The 20,298-nt window shown below is 38.3% G+C and overlaps 1 protein-coding gene across 1 annotated transcript in view; it reads left to right on the forward strand.

Annotated features, from left to right (window-relative positions):
• LOC124406405 overlaps positions 1 to 20,298 on the forward strand; it is a 112,570-nt gene that overhangs the window by 27,309 nt on the left and 64,963 nt on the right. Inside the window, exon 2 of the mRNA XM_046881811.1 lies at positions 14,525 to 16,441. Coding sequence (XP_046737767.1) covers positions 15,095 to 16,441 — 1,347 coding nt within the window. The 5' untranslated portion in view covers positions 14,525 to 15,094. The remainder of the gene's footprint in view (positions 1 to 14,524; positions 16,442 to 20,298) is intronic.

The raw sequence follows: 20,298 nt of genomic DNA on the forward strand, positions 1-20,298 counted from the left end.
TATGTTTGCTACACACATGCCTAGATTACAACACGCATGGTGTACATATACATACACACATATGCATACGTAATAAACTGGGGTAAACAGGGGAATCTCGGAGAACAGAAGCTCGGTCGTTTATAATCTTCCGCAAAACTGCAGGGAGGTGCAAAAGCTCGGGTTACATCGTCACGAGTATAATCTTACACCGAAACAATTTTTCTAAGGATGCTTCAGGCGTTGCGTAGTCGCGTAACAGAAAGAAGAGAGAAGGAAAAAAAAAACACGTTAAGCAAGAAATAATCACGCGAAGTTTTTTCAATAAATGAAATTATATGGGTTTAATTTTTACAAAAATGTCACTGATCGTTAAGGCGGAAGAAATTAGTGAACATTATTCCAATAATTACTCGATCAATTGACTTGAGGAGTCTTGAGCGTGACTTCCGGACTCGGCCCCGAACTATAGTCGCTGATATTAGTGGTGAAATACTTGACCTGATGAAAATATTTCGAATCTTTGAAGAAAATGATGGCCTGAGTAAAAATGTTAAATGTTTTGGTTGCTGTTAGAATTGTGAATATAATTACGGTAATTTACAGAAAATTATATGAGACCTGTAGAAAACTGTACACTTCTTTGTTGAATAATAAATTCAAATATACCGCCATTTTTCATGTCACTGGTGTTTTACCGTATTTCGCAGGGTTTCGCAATGTTGATGACGGTCGGTAAAATCGGCAACTACAGCCACACGACCGCGCTTGAATATGTTTGTGTCAAGGCGAGACTGACGCTTTGCAATTCAGTCGGATCGTCATTTTGCATTGTTTAACTCGCGTGACTCGGAATGATTTCAAATCATCGGTAATATAGGCTTATACAGCGTGCTGGCCTCGTTTCGAGGGTACTTTGTAGGGAAAATCTAGGAAATAATGTCACATCGTGTCTCGAGTCTGTGTGCCGCAAACCTGTCGGTAATAGCAGAATTTTTCAGCCTCGTATGAATAAATTCAGCATTAATTAAACGTTCACGCTTTAGTTTTTCAAACACCGGAGCGTAGTGCAGAACGATTGAAGACAAATTTACAGAGCAAAGTGAAAATAATCCATGATTTGATAGAGGCGCGGTCTACTTTTCTTTAAGCCAAATTACGCTGCACAGTCGGTAAAAAAGACACAATTCTCAAAACTATTTAATAATGATCGTATATTAATACAGCATAATTTCTAAATTATCTGCGTATAAATTTGCAATGTGAATTAATTTTTCTTAGTTTTTTTTTTCCGTTGTATTAGAATTCTTTGTAATATTTATATGCAAAAGATACGCACAAGGGATATTTGCACGCTCTGCTTGTGTTCATTTATAGCCAGAGTAAGATTTCTAATTTGCAAAATAACTTTCCGTCAAAGTATACAAAGCCATTACGTGTGTATTAGGTATTAACGTTGACCAACTTGCTCGCTGACTCGATGCGTAATTCTTGAAATATATATATATATATATATATATATATATAACGTAGGTACGATATTCTTACGATGATAATCATTCGTCGTTTCCTTAAAATTTGAGTGATAAAAAAAAATTTCACTCTCTGAGAAATCAAAGTACAGTTCGAATTTCAGAAATTTTCATTTCATTGTGAATCGTTTTCACAAAATCGATATCGAAAATTGTCAAATTAAAGACTCGCTTCTGTCACCGTATTTATCGCGCATCGATTTTCCCATCAAAAACCACTCTGCATATCGTAAATTATTTTTCCCATTTCGAAACCCCCAAGGGTTACAGAATGTCTCGTTTCCGGTTAAAACGATTGTCCTGATCGCGGTTCCCTCTTGAATATAATTCATGCCGTGCCCACGGAGAGCGAAACTACATATTGATTACTTTTATCATTATTGTTATCGTCTTTACTATTATTGATATTATTGTTATTATTGTTGCACTCGGCCCTTGATTATTATTCAGATGAAATATCTTTGCTACGTATTTTCACAGGATATCAAATCTCCTTGTAGAAATATAACGTGAATGGTTAATTTATTATTGACGATGGAAAAGTAATTTATGACGAATTGAATGATATTAATGGGAAATAAATAAATAAACTATATACATATATATATATATGTACATTACGTAGAAAGTATTTTACAGAAATTTCATTATTGATTTATATTTTATACTGTTTCTATAATTCTTCTGTTATTTTGTAAGGTATAAATTAAATTTTAAACATAACAAATAGATTCGTATATAATTATTTATCGTTAATTAACGGAGTTGATTTTGTAATTCGAAAGGACGACCCCGCTTTTTATCCTCCTTCTGCAGTATCTTTGAATATATATATATATATACATACATATATATATATACGGTCGGAATAATTTTTTTATTTTAATTGTTACCGTCACTTCTTATGTTTCACATTTTTTCTTTTCTTTTCTATTCCTTTATTTTTTTTTTTCTTACCGTAATAATTAACAGCAGATTTCTAATTCACGCGTTTTACCTGCTTACACTCAAATACATTCTGTAATTCTCATTTCCGCTCGCAATTATGCACACTTATTTACATACGAATATAATATACAGTAATTGTTGCGTAATACGTACACAATTTTACATTCTAATAATACCTTGAAATGAACTATTGAAAATTTTAAATAATAATGTCTTATCTACGATTAATAAATCTCTTCAAATAGAAGAAAAATTCTTACCGTATATATTTGGTTGATAAAGTAGCGTCGATTTTTTTTTTTTTTTTTTTTTTTTACACACAATTCAGGTTCAAATTCGTTCAAATCATTTTGGAAGTGAGAAAAAAAAATCTTTTTTTGATATCGTTGCATTTTTTTTTTTTTTTTTCTCTTGAACTCCAACACTTGGGGAACAAATTGTGCAAATCATTCTACAAATCAGAAAAAATGTATCTTTGATTTCGTTTAAATCTTTTTTTGAATGTGAACACTTCAGGTTCAAATTGTTCGAATCATTCTACAAAGCAGAAAAAAATGTTTGTTTGATTTAGATGCAATTTTTTTTTTTTCAATTTGAATGCTTCAGGTTCAAATTGTTAAAATCATTCTACAAATCAGACAAAAACTGTTTGTTTGATTTCAATGCAATTTTTTTCGAATTCCATTTATTCAGGTTCTAATTGTTCGAATCATTTGTTACGGTACAGGGGGACGGCAGTCCATGTACCCACCCGATGGTGTTGGTTCGGGTGCTATTTTTGTAGGTTCGTAGTCGTCGCCGTTTTCGTTCAGGGAACGGAAGGGAAAGAACAGTAATTAGAGAATGATTATAACTTTTATTTTGATTTTCAAATTGAGTGAAGTCAATGAGGAGTAGTTGAGGCAATGGTTTTGGGGAACGGGAGTTGAAGTTCAATGTAAGAGGTAAGAGCGTTGGAATGAGAGTGAGTCTTTTGCATGAGAAAATGAGCGAGGATACAGGGTAGAGGGGGATCGAAATAGCAAGGTAAGGGCGATAGCGAGTGGTGTAAGCCAAGATGGAAATAGGATGACAAGATATGGAGTGTGGGAATGGTAGGTAAAGACAAGCGTCGAGGAAGGTGGGAGAGACGTGAGGCGGGACGTCGGACGTAACACGCCCCCCCCTTCGGGAAGAACATTCGGTGAGGGTACAGAGCCGAATGTTCGAAGGAAAACAGAATTTTTGGGTAATGTATCGACTCACTTACGAAAGATTACAATATAGTTTGCCTTAAAGATTATAGCGCCTAGGGTTAATGCGCGTTTAAGCGGGTTAGTATAGATTTTTAGCAGAAATGTTTTTTTTTTTTTTTTTTTTTTTTTTAACAATAGGTATGTTCTTATAATTTAAGTGTGTAGTAGTTACATATTATAAAGATACAATTATAATTAAATTATAATTTTAGGGTTTTGATTGTAGATAATATAGATACAATCAAAGTTAAATGACAATGTCAGGGGTATAATTGTAGATAGTGTATACGGTTATTATAATAGCGTAATTTGAGACATTTTTATTGAATGATATTTGGGCATAACAATGGATATGTTCTTATAAATATGTAGTAGAGGGAGGACAGACTGTCCAGATGAAGAGGGAGCCGGAACTAGCGTCAAGGCTCTGATCGCGGGGCAGTTTACGTGGGTGTTGTCGTAGTTTGGACATTTCCATCATTTCAATTTCTGAATGAGCTCGGGGCAGCGACGAAGTGCGAGGAGACAGGTCCTTAGGGAATGACCTGTTTTCTAGGTGAGGGTGGGAAATGGCATGGTGGGAAAGGATTTGGGGTCTTGGATGACGTGAGTCGAGGTTGTGGCGTATTCGCCTGGATTTACAGAAAGACTATACTTTTGAGATTCTTCTAAATAATGAGAGTTTGTAGCAAAAGAAAACTGCTGAGAGGAACGCGAAGACGATTCCGCCATAGCTGAGGTTGGTGGTGAGGCGATGCATGTTACTTTGAGTACGATAGTGTGTGCTTAGATCGGCTGAGCTGAGCTACAATGCAGAAAAAAATGTTTGTTTGATTTAGATGCAATTTTTTTTTTTTCAATTTGAATGCTTCAGGTTCAAATTGTTAAAATCATTCTACAAATCAGACAAAAACTGTTTGTTTGATTTCAATGCAATTTTTTTCGAATTCCATTTATTCAGGTTCAAATTGTTTGAGCCATTTTACAAAGCAGAAAAAAATGTTTGTTTGATTTCGTTGCAATTTTGTTCCGCTTGTTATCTCGTGTTCGTTTCTTCTTCTTCTTATTCTTTTTTTTGTTCACCACTTCGACGAAAGATTTGTGAAAGAGGAGGAGTGAAACGGGGATGCCGAGACGCCGCGTTGTCTGGATCGAATGCCTTCGGACACGCTTGACCAGGCGCTTTGTAACGTGTGGGAAAACCTCGACCGAAAGCCACGCACACCTTCCTCGAGGACGGTGGTGGCGGTAAATACGCAAGAGGGGAAAAACGCGGTTCTAAGCCACTTGAAGCTCATCTCCTTGAAACACTCGACGCTTCATGTAATTCCTGAGCACCGTCAGGTCCTCCCTCTGAGTATTTCTTACCTCCAGTCGCTAGTCGACCAGCTGCAACAGGAAACAATATCAGCATCGGCCGTTTCGCTTCGCGTTTCGTTATCAACCTCCGATCGATGCCGCGCGGTCAGGAATCAACCATCTACCCCCGATTTTATAACGTCGACGTGATCTAACAAAATCGATTTCAGTCAATTAGAAGCCTGTTAAAAAATGGCAAAAAATTCCAAAAATCCAACGAAAATATGAAAGCAATCAATCCGCGTAATAAAACAAAGAAAATGCGACGTTTTTTCAATCACACCTCATCTTTCCCGGCCTTTTCGATCAATGCCGCATCGTTTTACCATCAAGAGTATTCTCCCAGAGCACTCGACGATGAAAACCGATCACGACTTGAAGTGATGGAATGTATCCATCCGGTGGTCGGACTATAGCTACTACTCTAGTACACAGCAGTTCGAATATGAATGATCTAAAAATAGATTCTGATAGTTCCTCTTCCTGAAGGGGACAATTTTCGGAGGCTTAGGGGTAGATTTCAGCCCTGCCGACCGATCGATGCGGCTATCGGACCCTTCGTACATACCTCGTAGATTATATATACGGGGGTGGGGTGGGCAAAATGGGATACCCTTAAAATTTTATAAAAAACTTTTGTTTTTCAAAATGTGTTTAACATAGTAAAAAATGACTTCTTTAAACATTATTCAGCATTATTTTGAATTATCGAAAATTTTTGAAAAATTTGTTCTTCTCCCTGACATCTGAAAATCATTTTTATTTTCTTTGGTTAGAATTTAGAAAAAAAAAAAAAAAAAAAAAAAACAGATTTAGCGTATTTGAATCCTCGAAAACTTTGTATTTTCTTAAGGACCCCGTTCTGCCCTCCATCCCCTACTCATGGTGTGTCAGGACAGATTTCAGTTGAACAGGGAATTTCATTCCCCGAAAGTTTTCAACAATGGAGATTAAAATGAGAGTTAAAAAAAAAAAAACGTACCAGGAATTATTTTTCAGGCAAACTCATCTCGTTCCCTGATTTTTCCACCCTCATTTCATTTTTCTTTCTTTCCTCCGTCTTTCTTTCCATTTTCTGCAATTCTCAAACTCTGACATTTTTTTCCGTCAGCTGAGAGCTTTCAAGCTTCCACATAATTTCGCGAAAGCAAAACGACGAATTCTCGCAAGCTTTTATTTTACCTTATTGTTCTCGAAATTGTAAAGAAGCACGTTTCATCGATAAAATTTAATTTTCGACAGTGTTTTTTTACTTGTTGAATTAAAAAAAATAATATTACTCGATATCATGATCGTATAACGTGTGATTTAGAATTTTTTTTTTTTTTTTTTCAATTAGCAGTTATTTTGAAATTCACAATAACTCCGTACTAATTATTGCCAATATGTGTGCAAGAAGTCAAATATTGAAAATAGATGAAAAATAATTGTGTCAAAATATTTTTTTCCAAATTAATCTTATAGATGATTAAAAAATTCATCAACACCCGAAATTTTGAAAGATACAAAACTCTTAGGATTCTCGAACAACAATTTCAACAGTGTAGGGGGGGGGGGGGAGTAAAAAAATTTCTGATCCCTCTGATCAAGGATCCCTGATTCTTCCGGCTGGATTCGGTAGATTTCATTTTACCGAGTATAAAGCGCTTTGTAAAACCTTACGAAATTGTCCGAAAGTTTGTGAAACAATTTTTTTAAGTTGAAAGACTTTGTACAGAAATCTACGACTTTTATGGGAGTTTGTCGAAAAACTCAATATTTACGTGAAATTCAAGAGGTGTTATCGGAATACAAAATACTTTACGGGATTTGATAAGATTTATTTCTGAATTTATGCATCGGGAAAAGATAGTCAAAGTCCAAAAAGCTTCTAATATTCCGGCAAAGTAATTTCAGTGACTTGACAGAAAAGTTTTATTCTTTGTAATTGTGATTGAGCCTATGAAATAAGCTTGTATTTTAAACGATCGATTATCAAAATTGGATAAAAAGGCACAGAGAATCTAAAAAATTATACAAGAAGTTGAAAAATACGAGGAATCGAGAGAATATTTTGTCCGGAAAAAATAAAGACCGCTAAGAATTCAGACGACAAGATTTGAATAACCGTTGCATGCTGTATACGCAATTCTCAAAGTACGTGTAAAAATTAGACGGTAGGGAAAATAAAAAATCGGTAACAAAAATGATGTAAAAAAAAAAAAAAAAAAAAAAAAAAAAAAAAAAAAAAAAAAAAAAAAAAAAAAATGTGAAACGTAGATTCATGGTGAAAAAAATATGACAATGACGTTCGATGATTGGATAATTATTATCCGAAGACAGTAAATTTTTCGAAACTTACATCGAAAATCAGACGACAGTGAAAATCGAAAATCGGGAACAAAAACGATGTCCAAAAAAAAATGTGAAACGTAGATCCATGTTAAAAAAAAAAAAACATGATAATGACGTTCGATGATTGGATAATTATTATTCGCAGACCGTATCCATCTCGAACCGTATTCTCAATTTCGTTTTCCGAAACTTTCCAAGCATTTTGGTTATTATCGCGACAGCCGTGATCCCGGCACGGGGAATTTTAATGGTTAAGATTTATGTGGCTATCGGTTTTCGAGGCAGTGCATCAGCGGCAGCAGAAGCAGCATTTAATACCGATTTCCATGTCAGGCTCGCAGGCGAGCGTTTGGGCGGACAGAAGCAACGCATAGCCCGCGAATCGCGTGACTGCAGGATTATGGGAGGAGAAGAAGAAAGCTAGCTGCCTACGTATAGGTATCAGTGAATAACGACGCCGGTTACGTTGTACGTCGTTCACCGTTTTCAACATTTCGCCCTTTCCTTACCGATGGAATTATCCCCAAAGTGGTGGGTGGTGCAGTCCCACTGGGCGATGTCCCTGCCTATAGATTTACCCCCTCACCCCCCAACCCTCCACATTCACCCCGCGTTTTACCCTTCGTTAAATGCGTTGGTACATGGGCACCCATTACTTTGTTCAAAACTCTAATCGGAGCAGGTATTACATGTATTCGCTAACAATTACGAATATGCATGACTTAACCCTCAAAAAACCGGCATACTTAGCCCATATGGGGTCAGGTTATCGATCTACCACCATTAGACTTTAATTTGGTCCAATGTTATGGACTTCAGATTACTTTTCTGTAGAAAAAAAGACTTTTCAAAATTCCTCAGACAGCGGTTCTTTAAGGGTTGAGGGGGTGCCTTGAGGGATTTAACAGCCCCATTTTATACACAATTTTGAAGAAAAATACTGGAATACAGTTTTATTTTACGGTGTAATAAAGGAATGGCACGGATTCTATAAAATTCATGGTCAAGTCTTTGGCTTATAGGTTCACTAAATTAGTAAAATTACGTTTTGAGTTAGACGGGCTTATTCAAAGCAGTTTTTATTACATAGTATATATATATAACATTTAAACATTTTCGTAAAATAGAAAAACGGTTCGATTCCAGAGAGATATTTATCTTTCTTTTTTTCTGTTTTGTTTTTTTTGTTTTTTTTTTTTTTTTTTGTTTTCAACAACTGCCAAACGAATATTTCTTCACTTTGAAAAAAAATTTGCAATCAATTCAATTAGGTATAAATATTTGATCGCGGTTTGTAAAGATAAATTTTTCTATCAACAAGCTGACTATGCGTAGTTTTTATTCTCAGCTTTTTCTTTTCTAGACTTTATCCGATTTCTTTTTCTCATTCTCGATATCTTGCATCTCGCTTTTTGACAAAGTCTTTCGGGGTGAGTAGGTTAATACACACATACATAGATTATATGCATGCGATTTGACATCGAGAAATGGGAATCGGAGCTCGAACAACAAACGGTGAGGAGAGAATGAATATATCTTGTGAAATCTAATATCCGATTGGAATAATTTGAATAACAAATTCAAGAAACAAATTTCCAATACCTACCCAATGACCTGTTTACAATATGCAATTTGCATACATCCTTGTTGTATAGATATATATAAAAAGTTAAAATGTTTTTTTAACAAATTTCAAATTAACGTTGATATACTATATACATATATTAGGGTGGCGCAAAAAAACCGACTGTTTTTTTTTTTTTTTACTCTCGTGTGACAAAATGTTAGTTTTTGATGTTTTAAGAGCCCACCCCAAAGGCCAGCTGAAAAAAAAAAAATTTTAAGAGGTCGCTCCAAATTTAAAAAAATGTCAATAGTCGTCAAAAAATTGAATAAAAAAAAAATTATATTTTCAGTATTTTGTTTGATTTTTAATTCATGTCGTGGTTTATTGTTATCGATTCTTTCTTACTAAATTAAAGGTAAAAAATTGATGAAATTTTAATATGAATATTAAAAGGTTGCTCGAAAAGATCTAAAGAAATGCGCCAAAAAAAATGAAAAATAATTATGAGCGACCTTTCAAAATTCAAATTTTGAACTGAAACTTTCGGAAACTTATTTTTTTTTTTTGCCCTTTGGAATGGGCTCTCAAAACATCAAAAACTAACACTTGGTCACACGAGACTGGGAAAAAAAAAAAAAAATAAAAAAAAAAAAAAATAGTCGGTTTTTTTGCGCCACCCTAATATATATATTCGGTTTCAGTTTTCTTATCCAATCTAATTTCCATTTCATAAATTTTGATCAAACAATTTTATCGATTCCCATTTTTTTACTCAATTCTATCTTGTCAACGGATCGGTTCAACGAGCACAATATATAACAATAATAATTTGCTGCCCAACAGCGGATGCGCTTATTTATAATTCGACCATCGGGCTTTGAAAATATACCATATCTAAGGCAGGCAGGAAGATCGTAGAACCGAACGTGGTGGATCATGAAGCATCTGGTGCAACGATCACGATTCCCGTCTAAAACTTCATGCCTTGCGGCTCAATGCAGCGCGCCGTTTTTCTTCGACGATTAAATTACCCCGGCTACATCCGGTCGACAGAGTTCGAGACGATCCGACATCTCACAATCAGCTCTGCGCTTCGTTTATTTGGTCATTGAAAACGAGCTCGAAGGCTATCGTCTCAGTCACGAAACTGTTTTTGGTTTTATCAAATAATTCCCGAATTCGGAGAAGATGGGAAGGAAAAAGAATAAGACAAATGTCTATAAAATCTCTGATTTTTTTCGTTCGTTGGTTTTTTTTTTTTTTTTTTTTTTTTTTTTACATTTTACTCACCATTATGGACTACGTCCCAGTTTTCAACTACTTCAGGTGGGGTTGAAATTTGAAATTTGAAAAGTCCGAGAACGCTAAATTCCGAATTTTTTGATTCACGGAAGTGTTTGTTGTGACATAATTCCGAATTCGAAGAAAAAGGAAAGGAAGAAGAATGAGACGAAATTCTAATAATTCTCTGATTTTTTTGTTCGTTTTTTATTCCATTTTTTTTTAACTTTTACTCACAATTATGGACCTTGTCCAGGTTTTACAACTTTTTCGTTGAAATTTGAAAAGTTTCGAAAATGCAAAATTCCGAATTTTTTTGTTTCATGGAAGTGTTTTTTGTGAAATAATTCCGAAATTTGAAGAAGAATTTGTTGTTTCATCGAACGTTGATTTCTTTACTTCAAGTTCCGCTAGCAAATAATTCTGAATTGGGGGCTTTTGGAATTTTTCAATTACGAAAATTCAATTTCGAACTTATAATTCCACGATTGGATAATCTCTTCAACACCATAAAACACTCACTCACCGCAGTGAACGAAATGTTATGTAGACTGTGAACCTCGATGATTACCCTAATTACCTACCGTGGATGATGATAATAATAATGATGATGATGATGATGATGATGATGATGAGTCTCGCCGGTGTAAAGCAGCGGGCGACGAGGCAAAGCGGATAAAAATCAATGCGCGATGCTCTGAAAGACTCTTAATATAGCAAATTGCAGCTTCCGCGTAACGAAATTCTGTAATAATTAAAAAAGTTAACTCACCACTAATCAAACCTAACAATAAATAAAATGACCAAGTTTTCTTGCCAATAGAAGCGATTATGCGTTTAAAATATTTGCAGGCATCGTTTGTCTCACTGACTGACTGACTGACACACTGACTCATTGAACGTTTATGCACGCTGATTTTTAATCTTCTTTTTCTTCTTCTTCTTCTTCTTCTTCTTCTTTTTATCCTCCTTTTCTTTCAACTCGCACAGTGCACAAAGCGTAGCTCAGATTCTCGAGACTGCACTGAATAAATTCACGATGCAAAATTATATCTCTCTCTCTCCTTCTCTCTCTCGATTATCGTATGGGAATGTACTTCACGTTTACGATATTCGCACACGCGAATGCTCGAACCTTTCACTCCACTGTTATATCTGACGCCACACGTTCATTGTCAGTCGGAGTGATCACACGCGGTATTCCAAAACGTACGTCACAGTTGGATTTTCTTAAAAACGCGTCGACCGAAGTCAATTATTGCATTTCTCTCTCTCTCTCTCTCTCTCTCTCTCTCTCTCTCTTTCTCTCTCTTTTCAAATATTGTCCAAAGTGTTATTACGACGTTCCTTTAAGGGGACACATCCGAGTAGAATATTTGAAAAATCGATTTTCTTTTTATTACGTTGTATTTCTCAAAGTTTCAAGTATGAAGAATATTGTGTGTAAATTGAATAACGAAATTCGACAAATAATTGCCCAAGTTTCGGCCGAAGATTCACCGAACTTTAAACTCGATTATCTCAAAATTACGTTTTCGAGTCCGTGCCTAGAATATCTCGACAATGACACGAACAATTTTTACCAAATTTGGATACAATGTTTTTGTACACTTTGTCTCGTTCGTTCGTTTTTTTTTTTTTTTTTTTTTTTTTTTTTTTTTTAAATTAAATTTAATTATTTATTTTATTATGGTCCAAAAAAGGTGTTAAATTTAGGCCGGAAAACAAACGTTAAAGTCGAAACGTTCGCCGTTTCGTTAAAAAAAAAAAGAATCATATCATATTTCAAGATTCCGGTGGAATTTTTTTATTTCAGATCAACCGACTGTCCAAAATTCTAGGCACCGCAAACCTTGTCAGTACGGAACAAAAAAAATTACTGAATATAACTTAACATATAAACTTTGAAATTGAGAAAAAAAAAAAAAAATGGAATCGAATAAATAGTATTTTAGATAAAAATTCTCAAAATTCGTCTACTTTTCTAGCCATCTACACGGATGTGCCCCCTTAAACGTCCAGTAGTTGCGGTTCTCAAGTACTTTCACGACTCTGTGTCTTTCCGTTTCTTGTTTTTTGTGTTTGCAAAGTATTTTTCGTATTTGTTTCCTCGCTGTTTTTTTTCTCGTTTTGTTGTATGTTTTTTTTTTTTTTTCTATTCTCACGCAGGTTTTGATCTCGGTTTCGACTTTTTACCGCCTCGTTCTTCCGCGTGCGTAATTCAATACCGTGTAAGGTCCTCTCGCGTAAATGAGATCCGTTTCGGTTATACAACCGGCTACATGTATATGTATAAGCTTAACTTTATCGTTTTATCCGTATAATTTTATACAAATATTTTACCATAATCATCATGAATTCTTTTTTATCACGAGGAGGTTCAAATTTTTCTCTAATATTATTATTACCTTGTATAATCCGAAATTTATAATTCAATCAACGGTGATTTGCAAACTTTTCACATTTTGCAATAATTCGAAAATAATTTTTTTCTCCTCTTGCACATTGAAGGATCGGGGATAATAAAAGATATATCGAGGAATGGTGGATACGAGACTTGAAATTATTGTTTATACAAGCGTATTTGATGAATAGAATTCGTCACGGTAACTGAAAGTGTTGCAAAAGTGAACGGAAAAATTGAATTCAACTTAAGGAAACAACAATCTCATCAAATTTGTCATCCGAATCTGCCGAATGGCCCGTAAAATGACAACATCGAAAATTTTCCGGTAATTGGAATAAAAAACTTTGAATATGACTGACGAATTGTCGATTTATTAATCTTTGCCGAATAGTAGTTTGAAAAAAATCGTAGATTATAGACAATAACGTCTCATTTTATCGTTGGACAACTGGATTCGTAATTCACCCTGAAAAAAAGAAAAAAAAAATAGCCATTTCAAACGAATCCACGTTGATACTTTTTTTTTTAATTCATGTATTCATAAAAATTAAAAATGATCTCATTTATCGCATTTGTAATCTACGAATTATAATTATTATCAATATTTGAAATTATTCTCATCGTTTACGGATTAATTCGTCGTTATAAAATTTTGAAATTGTCGTTAACTCTGGAGAATTTTTTTTTCACCTGTAGCGTATAATAATAAGAATAATAATAATAATGATAAGAATAATTAGTCGTAGTTTAAATGTGCATATATATATATGTATACGTCAACGCTTAACTCTGGGGGTGAATTATTTCAGGTTGTACGTAAAATTTTAATCCTGTAATCGACCCCCTAGGAATATTTATATATAGTTACCAGACAATCGTTAAATAGAAAAGGAAAGAAGAATCTCTGTGTGACTTCCCAAACCCTCCTTCCTGTTTCCGATTACTTACAACTGAATTACTGCACGCTTATATCACGGATATCAGCACTTGCACCATACATATTACGTACACAGCGCTAATCGCAAGCTCGCAATTCTAATTTTACATTATTTTTCCAACTTCACGCGAAATAAAATCTTTTTACCATGGTTTTTCCAACCGCATTTTGAATGTTTAAGAAAAATCTTTCATTCCGTAATAAATTATCGATTCAATTACACAATAATTTCGCTAATGATCGTTAATCGTCATTGTTGATTTACTTATTTAATTTTGTCTTTCTTCTGTTTTTTCTTTTTCTTTTTTTTTTTTTCTAATCCGACGAAATATTGACGAATTGAGAAAAAATTTGAGAACACTTTTTTTTTCCATTCCTCGCGCTTGTGCCGTAACTACCAACATCCGCACGATTAACGAAAGCTTGATTGCACGCGGCGTTTCAAAGTCGCAACGCATCATCGCGTACATACCATAATTAATTAATTTACTTGCCTATAGACGAGAAAATATGCTTCATCCTGCACATATACGAACGCCATAACTTACCATGATCTCTCATGTTTTATTTGTTGTGTTAGATTTAAGTCGCGCGTAAAGCTACGCATTTATATATATATATATATATACAGACACATGTACCTATACACAAGTATTACGTTACATCCATTATTCGGTCATTCACATCATTGCTGCAGCGTTATTTCAATCTGATTTTATTTCCTTTTCTTCTTCTTATTTGTTTTTGTTTCTTTTTTTCTGGTTTTGTTTTTTTATTTTCATTTTCTTGTTCTTGTTTTACTCTGTTTCACTAGCTTGTTTTTGTTTCCAATTTTTTTTTCTCTCTCTCTCTCTTGCTATCGCTCTTTCTCTAGTGCTGTATAAGTTTCTTACTTATTATTTTTAGTTTCACTGTCCCTACCCTTGTTCCTGGTTTCTGTTACAGATTAGGAGCTACATGGGTTCGACTGTTGTCTAAAAACAATATATTTATATATACACACATATAGATATATACCTGAAAATACAGGAATTCGAAAGACAGAAAGAAAAAAGATCCGTCCTCGAAGCACTGCCAATGTAAGCGAATCAACAAGGATCGCAATACGAGAAAAAAAAAAAAGAAAAATAGAAACTATACTAGATAGAAGAAATTAAGAAGAAAAAACAAAACCGTGTAAAATGGAATGATCGTTATCATAATCATCATCACGGTGGAAAAATGCATCGTCAAATCGAGGGTGACGAAGTCGGTGTAACCAGAAAGTGTGAATCGCCGATTTATAGGTGTCAATGATGAAAAGACGAACGTTGTTGGATGAAAATTGTTAGATCAGCTGACCAAAGAGATTAAAAAAAAAAAAAAAAACTAAATAAAAAACAAAAAATTTAAAGCCACCAACAACACAAATAGCAAAAATATCTAATGCGGGCATAGATGATTACTGGTAACAAAAAACGCCGTCACCATAGCCGTAATTTTCACTCTGGTCATCGACGCCGTTAGAAGAAGATCATGCTGGGAGTGAGCCAGCCGAGTAATCCGCCCTCGAGCCTTAGGCACTCGGCGAGTTTCTCATGCCTGCAGCGGGGGGGCGCCGGCGGAGAGGGTCACAGAGCGAGGACTTCGACGCTGCCGCAGCAGCCGAACCCCCAGCACAGTTTGGGGGTCTCAGTGGGGTCGCAGGGGTACGTGGTCAGCACGAAGGGGGACGTGGGCGAGGACCGAATCCTGCAGGTGGATTCAAACGACTATGGTTTCGCGCGCACGCGTCCGCGGCTGCGCAGCACGACGGGAGTTCTTTACGAGGAGGAGGGGGGCGCTGGTAGTTTCAGAGAGACGCTGCAGAGGGCACGAGAGCGCGAGCTCGAGGCTACGCCGGCGAAGGGGCGGGACTATGGGAAGAATTTCGCTACCAACAACCCACTACGCGGTGCCCTGAATCTCCTCACAACGTCGACCTCGTCCTGGTGGAAGTTCAGGCCCCGGGACGAGGCCCTGCCGACCCCGGAACGGAAGTGGTCCAGCTCAACGAGCTCCACCCCCAACGACAGAGGTGACCGGAAGTGGTCGGCGAGCTCAGCCGTGACCACTTCGTCCGTCGCTTCTCCTGGAAATGAGCGGAAGTGGGCGGCAACAACCGGCGTCTCCGCCTCATCGGGCTCCGCCAGTCAGGATCGTCGCTGGCGCTCTCTTGGCGCGCTACTCCGGACCCCCGTCCAGGGCCCAGTTCACTCCGGAGTCGCACCTGAGGCCCCAAGCTCCGCCCCCCGCGCCAGGGCCGCCACACGCAACGTGCAGCCCCAGGGCTCTCACTCGGCTCGCACCTCGCGCACGGGCCGTGAGCTCTATCGAGAGAGCTGTGAGCTCGTCGTGCCTTCCAACAACGAACGCTCGCGCGTCAGTCGGCGGTTGTATCAGGATCCTCCAGGGGCGGAGGACGAGTCTGGGGCCCGCGCTAATCGTGCCCAGAGCTTTTACCTCCTCGACGATTTCCTCAAGCCTCAGCCCGCTGGGCCCACCTCACTCTCGCAATCTTTTACCTCGTCTTCGAGCTCCTTTGCACCCCAGAATGGCACCCTGACACACAGAGCACCTGAGATACCTAAAAATGGAACACAGATCTCCCTGGCCGCCAGTGTCGTGTCCAACGGCACACCACCCAGGAGACACAACTCGAGCTCCGACAGCCTCGAGGTTGCCACAAGTCCCCTGCCGCCCCCCGTACCACCGCCACCACCGCAGATTCTCACTGCCAAGGAGTGGCGCGATAGCAGGAGCGATGGAGTCAACAGGGAAAAGGAACTATGCCCTTGCAGGATGTGCAGGAACGCCAGACACCAGAAGTCGGTTAACGAGGAGGTGAGTCCTTTTCGTTTTGATGTTTTTCATTTTTTGTTCACTACTTTTGGCTGGTTGGCCGGTTTTGATGTTGATAAAATTTTGCCGGAACACTCTTTATTTTTTTTCGAAGGATTCGCGAATAAACCCCCTCGGAACTTTTCTCAATTTGCATGTACAGTCGAATCTCCAGGAAACTTCCTGCCCTCAGAACAGTTCCGATCATAAAATTTTCTTTTGGCTCAAGAGGACTGCGTTTTTATTAAATTAAACCACATCAGCTTCATCCAAACGTGTCACTAAGCTCTTTTTCTCCCGATCTTGATGAATCTATGAAACTTTTCGACCTGACTGTACATCCGACGTATCCACAACCTGGTAAATTAAACGAGTAAACATTATACCAGAAGGGTTGGATTCTTCGTGAGGGTAAAAGCAGCGTCGTTTCCATATCGGGAATGTTACAGTTTTGCGGTGTATATATCGTCTAAAACGAGGTTAAAATTATACCGTAGCTCTGCCTACCTTTGTGTACATGTGTACCAGCTTATAATATGCATAAAAATTTCTATGAAGTTAAGAATTAAGATTCCAATTATGCGATAGCGTGTAGCCTTGTATTGTACGTAACATACGGTTGACTACCTACCTATACACACGTGTGTACACAGTTACTAAAAATACGTAGATACGCTTTGAACGCGCTCACACGATCACGGCACGCTCCATATTACACTTTATGTTTCGTCACGGTGTCACGCAGTCACGGAGTTATTACCCAAGTTCGGTCTATACATATACCTGCAGTATACATACCTACATCTATGCATACACATGGCATGCAAAGTCGGGCAAATTTTTTCCACACGATAATCACCCCCTTACCTTTATAATGTGACGCTTGAAAGCGACATCGAGCACCAAAAAAAAAAAAAAAAAAAAACAAAGGGGGAGAAAAAATGAACGAGCAAAACTTTTTTACCTTTTCTATTTCACACGAAACGTGACTTTTCGAAAGTAATACCATTTCTCTCAGCGGTTTGCCTGGTAATTTTTACCCATTGTTCGTGCCAGGGTCTTCCTTCACCCTGTAATAGGGACACCTTGTATACCTATAAACGCTCGGTAAAGTTCCGTTGCTACTTCGCAGGGGCGGTTATATCTACTCGAACAATCTTTGACCGGTCCGTACCGATGTCGAGACTGGTTGATCGGTGTGTGTGTGTGCTTTTACATGGATTCTGCATCGGTATGCGGAGTCTCCAATGGGTATATGGATTCGGGCTGTACCTTATATACCTACTGGCGGGAGTGGTTGTGTGGCCGTGTGGCCGTGGTGGGTAAGGCTGCGGCTATGCAGTGCGGCCGGCTTACTCATTGGTCGCTAGTTCAGCCCAGAATACAGACAAACCCTGATCTCAATCGGTCATCGGCTCTTCCAGATCGTCGGATGATCACGTTGGGTCCATTTCACTAAATCATTCCCATTATGGAAGGAAACCTGAAATGTTTAAGAAGTCACCGGATGGCATCTGCTTTGTCCTTATAAGCAATCGTTCGGATCCGATCAAATCTTCACTAAAACAGAAAGACCAATCCAAACTGTTACAGTCTCTTTAGAGTTTCAGTTTATGCTGCAACGAAATAACAGTCACTTGAACTGTTGGAAGGTTCATTGATTCTAGGAGTGAATCTGTAGATCTTTAGTAGTCATTGGTTCACAGGTATATATCCTATAAAATGGAATGGAATGGAAAAGTCACAAGCAGAAAGTTCGATTGTATTTTTTTTTCTAAACAACAATCGCTATGCTGTCTGTTTTTGAGAGCAATCAACAGCTGTTGAGAAAGTAAAGAAGATAAGAAGTAAATCCAAGCTTTTCTGGGAATGCTAGTTTCAAGTACCTCCTGTTTTGTTTCGTTTATTTTGTCACGTTTTCGTCTTCTCGAATTCCGGTTGATATTATAGTGGAAAAGTATTTCTCTTTGAGCATTTCCGGCTTAGAAATCCCGTTGAACCTATAATCGTACAAGCCGAGGAGTAGCAACATGAGCGGCAGCTCGAGTGTGCAGCGTCTATTTCTGATGCAGCCCCCATGCGTAGATGCACGCCACGTCGTTGTCGCCCGAGTTGATCCCTGCTTTGAATTTTCTTGTGTCCAAAAATAGTTGGCAAATAGGCCAAAAACGCTTCGCTCGCTCCTCGACAGCGGCGACAACGCTTCGAGACTTCGGAGGTAGGGAGATGGAGGGCTCGAAAACGAACGGTACCTGGTTAAATGCACTACCGGAGATGAACAAGGAGGTGGGGATCCAGGGCCAGCATTCAACGGTTGCCCGGACGGATCGCGCTCAAGGATTTTCCTCAGTTCGCTTCGCTTTATCTATTCGAGTTCAGACCACTCGCGTTGCAGCAACAGCAGCAGCAGTACCGAGCTGACAAAGTAACGAGTTGCTGCAACGCTCGAGCTTTGACCTTATGGATTTCTGCCCCCCTCCTCTTCCGTCGCCAAGTCCACCTTCAAACTTCCGACGAACCTTCACTTCTTTGTCAGAATACCTCTCCGTATGCCTCTTGGCTGTTATGAATAGCGGTAGACAGCCGCCGGTCGGCACCGCTGTCTCAGGATACGTTCTGTTACCTACTCCCATCAATCGTACCCGAGTACCCACTATTCCGTCTGGGTGTCCAGTCGTCGGAGAATTTGACTCTCTAACCCGGAAATTTATTCAGGGAATTCTATTCATCCGCATTTGGGAGGTTAACTCTTCGGAATTGGTCGGTGCTAATTCACTCTCCAACACTCGGGCAGAGAGATACTTCCATTCGAGACTTTTGAACCCCGAATATGGTACTGGCCAATTCAAAGATCAGTTACTCAAAATGCACCTCAAATGAACCTCATGACGTAAGAGATTTCAATTGTCATCGTGAATACTCATTTCGCTTTTTATACTTCTTGTTCTTCTTCTTTGTCTCTTTGTTATCTGTTTCTTTAGCAGATTTTCGATTCAGCAATTGTGGAGGCCTGGTATCGTCATTGGATTTACAACTTGGCACTGATGTGTGTCAATGTATTGGAATACAAAGAGAATTCGATGTTATTAAACTTCTTCTTCTACTCTTTGTAGAGTGTTCCTTTATAGTAGATATTAATCGTTCGTTCCCGAATGATAAAGAGTCTGAAATTGTCGTAGAAATTGGAATTGGGACTGGCTTCTCATTCTTTTTCTTCACACTCTATTTCAGAGCTCGGTTTCTTCTTCACAGTGTCTTCGCTGTACGTTTTTTTAAAATCAGTGGTTTCCATGTTTTCGGAGAACGTTAAACTGTAAGTGTAATAAACTTCATAACAAGGATTCGCATCTTGCGCTGCTCCCAAATCTCATCCTCTTCCATATTCAATAACCCCTCCTCGTCCTCCTTGACCATCACTTCTCTGGTAGCAGGATCGAATACCTGCGCTGCAGATCGTTGGTCTCACGAGTCAGCCGTTAACTGTACCCAGTACCACCACATTCAAGCTCGAGGAGTTATAGACGCCAGGATTAACACTCGGTCATGACTTCGGAAATATTCGCAAGTACCTACGTACAGAGTATAGATAGACGAGAATCGCGGCTGCAACGTCTTGCAGATTCATTCGCTGCAGCCTCCCATCCTCACCTCGTCCATCCTGGTAGGGGCCAAGCAGTTGCTTGCTGTACGACCTGTCGAGACGTGCAGCTCGGTCGAATGGAGGGGGGGGGGGGGGTGGAGTGGGGGTCGGTGAGCGACGTTGGCGCTCCCTGATGGTTCCAATCAGACAGGAAACTATATTGTCGACTACTGAGCGAGGAAGTCGGGTAGAAATCGTGTCCGCTTCGTGGCTCGATGGG

Source organism: Diprion similis, chromosome 5, assembly GCF_021155765.1.
Source record: "Diprion similis isolate iyDipSimi1 chromosome 5, iyDipSimi1.1, whole genome shotgun sequence".
NCBI lineage: Eukaryota > Metazoa > Arthropoda > Insecta > Hymenoptera > Diprionidae > Diprion > Diprion similis.